At 35.2% G+C, this 4683-nt stretch overlaps 1 protein-coding gene across 1 annotated transcript; it reads right to left on the reverse strand.

The window, feature by feature from the left end:
* Nucleotides 1-2306: 2306 nt before the first annotated feature.
* Nucleotides 2307-3893, reverse strand: LOC105156428 (MIZU-KUSSEI-like protein (Protein of unknown function, DUF617)). Its single transcript, XM_011072549.3, has one exon. The coding sequence runs from the start codon at nt 3392-3394 to the stop codon at nt 2600-2602; it is 795 nt and encodes a 264-aa protein (XP_011070851.1). The 5' UTR covers nt 3395-3893; the 3' UTR covers nt 2307-2599.
* Nucleotides 3894-4683: the final 790 nt, after the last annotated feature.

A 4683-nucleotide genomic window follows, 5' to 3' on the forward strand; every position in this document is an offset into this window, starting at 1 on the left:
ATGTAGTATGATAATTTTACTAGTAAATATTTGAAATAAAATCGACTTTTGAGTATTTGAAAAAATGTAGTTTAATATTTATAATTTTATTAACAAATTACAGAAATTGATAGAGAATTGCTTATAATTTTCAGCTTAAATCAATTTAATTTAAACAGTGTAAAAGCAAAAACCATAAAAAATATTCTCTTTAATTTATTTTCAAAGATAAGCTTATATACGTTTATTTCAAATACTTACAGACACCCACCTGAACATCTCTACAATAGTAACTGACGAGTTAATAATATATATATATATAGTCCGAAACTTCAATGTAGATCAAAGTTTTAATGAAATTACAATAAACATATCTCTCTTTTAACTATGTAACTTAATTAAAACATTTGAGTTCAAACACCGTTCCGATGGCTAAGCAGTCACATGATGACTGTTTTGAATTTTGAGTAAAAAATTCAAACAAACATCAAAATATCATGGAGTAGTATTTGGTAAGAAGCTATGGATGGAATATGGATGCTTATCCAATGGTGTCAATTGAAGCACAGAGGCAGAGGGAGCAATGGAGGACACAATGTTGGGCAACTACACTTAGCATTGATTAAGATATGTGAATGGGGGAAGTGATGCATAGTATACCCATCATTTCAGGCAACAATGTCAACTGGTAATGTCCTATTCCCAACCCCTACTCTACTCAACACATCAAATAAGTGTGTGTGTGTGCGCGCGCACTACTATTTCTACAAGAACATCATTGTAAGGACTCCTTCATTTTTTAAAGTAAGGTTCATATAATGATGTTCTTTCTTTCTTTCTTTTTTCTTTTTTTTGGATCAAATAGTAATTTTATATTCTAATAAGAAAAATATATTGAATCAGCAAAAAAAACGAAATATCCTCAATAAAATAAAAAAGCTTAAACATTGATGGTGAAGTTATGTGTATTTTTGGAAGGGTCAAGTGCGCCTGACTCAGCTACCTGCTTAAATAGCCGTTGATTTGGTATTCATCCAACAACAACTCTTTTAACATGTGGTTTGTACGAATTCTGACACACGAGTATTTATAAATATATTGAGGGTCCACTTTATAGATATGCACTTATTATTAACAAATTGCACTCTGCAAAGAGATCGCACTGTGTTATCTTTATAACCTTGAACCCTAAATTAACTTAAGTTTCGGTAGCCATCAACTAGCCTAACACTTGTATGTGCAGGTCAATCATTGCTAGTTCAGTTCAAAATATTTGTCCACTTCATGCTCCAAATTATTGCCAAGTCATTATTTAGTCTTTGTGAAGTCAGCCTTATATTGCAGTGAACCTTGACTTGAATTAATTTCTATCTCTAATTTCATCATTCGTCTTCATTCACTTAAAAATACAAAATACCTGAAAAATTACTTATAACTTTTAGAATATTTATGCACGCATTACAAGCACAGTAATAGAAATTTGTAGAATGGAAGATCTAACTTATACCAACAATAATCAATATAATATAAATCAAGAAAGATTACGCTCAGAATTAGTGAAAATGATCGTAATTGATTGTTGTCCAAAACCAAAATCTAACTTCCAATTCAAGAAAGAAATGAATCATCAGTCATCACCACGTGTTGGGGTGTCGGGTATATAAGCAAACACATAATTGAATAAGCGTTCACATGTTTGGAGTGAATGATTTGGTTGCGCCCGTGGCCAAATCATTGCAATATTTGTGTTGTTATTTTTACTCAAATTTTTACACACCAGTCTTTGTCTTTGATTACTTATCCCAATTGACAAAAACGTAATTTAGATTTCCAGTCAACAATTCCACGTGTACTTGGGATTAAATATTAGCGTTTGGTTGTCTGAAGTCTGAATTCTACTTTTTATATTTGGCAGAGAAGATATGTCTGGTGAACAACACAACTTCTGGAGACGCCCAGATGAACTCTCCGCAGGAAACTAAAAACATTCACTCATTTAGTCAACTTTCTTGACACCTAACAACTAACCAGAGAAGATTGCAAATTTTAGTTCTGGTGAGTTTGGTCTGAAAGAAGTTTGCAAAAATGTTGTTGTATTAAACTTGTATGTAATTAATATATAATTTAAAGACATCGATAGAACATATAATATATTTTCGATGTATCTGGTTTTGGCACGTTAATTAGACCAACCTGAGTGGTAAGAATTTTTTAAATGGAGGATTGATTGGCTTGTATATCAATTAGCCAAGTATGTATATGTCAAGTATAAGACAAGTATGTGTATAAAGTGTAAGTTTGAGATAAATTATGAAGAAATGGCAAAATCAGCGGAAGTTTGAGATAAATTATGAAGAAATGGCAAAATCAGCGGAATCAAACAGGCAGACAAAACAACTTACTGCATTTGTCTCTTTCTTTGACTGATAGAGAAGAGTATTAGAAACCGGAACCTATACACAAATATACCACCACCCCACTAACCAGTAAAATTTTGACTTCATTTCTCTCCGTACAATTCTTGGCTTCATCATTCATCACGAAAACTAACTCTAAACATTAACACCGAGGCTGTAATAGATCAAAAGAAACTTAAGTAAAACTATGATGTAAAAACTTATTAAACTCTGAGCAAATAGATGCTGAGTTCAGGGCCTCCATTTCCATCAGGATTCATCATGTAAAAAGCCTCTGAATCTTTGCTGCCCACAACCCTCTCAAATTTGGCCCTCATGTACATCATCTCCCCGTCCGATTCCGTCCCGTTTCCTGTTCCGGGCAGCACCCCTGCCCCCATTGAAATCGGGCCTATGGAGTTCAAAACGCTCCACTCCTCGGGCCCGCAGTCCCTCCTCATTGCATACCCACACTTCTTCCCGTTGCAGTAAGTCCTCCAAATGGGCTCTTCCAGAAGCTTAAACCCTTTCTTCTCAACCTTCTTGTCGCATTCCAATGCGATTCTGACCAGCCCGGATGCCATTTCCTTAACAAGAACGCTTGTCGGGGTCGCCAGTTCCACTAGAAACGCTGGATTCAGTTTGAAATCTTCTTGGAATGCGAAATGGACATGGCCGCGCCTGTGCCCGAAAAGGGTCCCCACAACTTTAGTCCCCAGGCCCGAGGAGAAATGGTTTCGGGCCCTGCCTATAGCCAGGGCCGATCTCAACTTCGAAACCGCCACAACTGAAAGCTTCTTTCTTGGAGGCGCTCCCCCTGAGCCCGTGGAGAGTGAATGCTGCAGTGGGAAACTTATTACCTCCTCGGATTTCACCTTTTCTTCAGATTTCGAGGAGTCGAAGTTCAGGATTTCTTCCATGTCGTCGTCTTCATCTTCAACAACCTTCTTTTTCCAGTGGAAGTATCTCCTGGAGAAGGAGAAGGAGTCGTGGGGGTTTCTTGCCATGATTGTCTTCATCTCTAACAAACGAGAGGAAAGATTAGAGCTTTTCTGTCTGAAAGAAAAGGGAGGAGATATATAGAGGAAGGTTTCTGGTTCTTCGATCTGATTCCTTGTTCTATGTTGTGTGCTGTTCCTTTTTAAGGTGGGATGAATTTATTTATTCTTGGCTTCTATTCCCTTATCTGTCAGGATCGGGGAGATTGAGGGAGTATAGCACGGAGAATACTGACAAAAGATGGTGAGCAGCCCCACCTAACTGAATCAACAAAATATATATTACAAACAAGAACAGATACAAAGGAACACACTCAGTACGCACAGTGACAAATAAAGACCACAAACAGAAGAGATCCGACGAACTGAGAGGAAAAAAGAAGGCAACGATGGAATCTGAGGAGACAAGGATTTGATGCTTGAATCAATTTTTCAATGGTGGGACTGATTGTAAGAACAAGAAGGGGAGAGAGGAGTTGGTGTAGGAAATGGAGAGAGTTTGACTCATTTAAAGAGTTGCATTGGAAACAGTTCAGTATAGGTAAAACCACACCTAAACTCTACCCAACCCGGACCCCCCACCCCCCTTACCCCCACAAAGAAAAAAGAAAAAAAGGAAAAAAACAGTCATTATATTTGGTTCACGAATATTAATGAGTGGCAGCAGCAGCATCTTCTCTTGTCTGGGGGAAGACATTTAACCAAAGGTGGGAAGGAAATTATTAGTCTGAAATCGGCTTGTTTATGTGCTTACAGAGTGAGTGGGTATTCCGCCTGGATTACTTTGTTCTTTGGCTTGAGACAACAAATGATTACCTCTATTGTAACAGATTGTAGTACTAAATCAAAAGAAATTACAACTACTCTACCAATATCCTGAGTTAAAATTACATTATAAGTACAATATATTTTTATATAATTAATGATAGTTTAAAAAAAATATTAATTACATAACAAATATATCATATTTATTTTGTAATTAATTTAATTAAATTAAATTCATAAGTGACAATTTATATATTTTATTTAACTGAGTGTTATTTACTATAATTTTTAATTATACCTAATCATAACGACTTTTATTTGATTTCATGCATATAGCATTTGTAAGGGAAAACATTTTTTTGAAAAGTATTAATTTTCTACTATTTCATAAAAATAATTGCCTTTCAAGCACACTCTCCTAAAAATACATTGACAAAATATAGTTCAATATATGTATATATTATTATATATATATATATAATACAAGAAAAATGAGCAAACATGAAAAAAAAAACACTTGAAATGGATTTACAAAAACAATCACA

Source organism: Sesamum indicum, linkage group LG2, assembly GCF_026168435.1.
Source record: "Sesamum indicum cultivar Baizhima isolate 11 linkage group LG2, ASM2616843v1, whole genome shotgun sequence".
NCBI classification, from domain to species: domain Eukaryota; kingdom Viridiplantae; phylum Streptophyta; class Magnoliopsida; order Lamiales; family Pedaliaceae; genus Sesamum; species Sesamum indicum.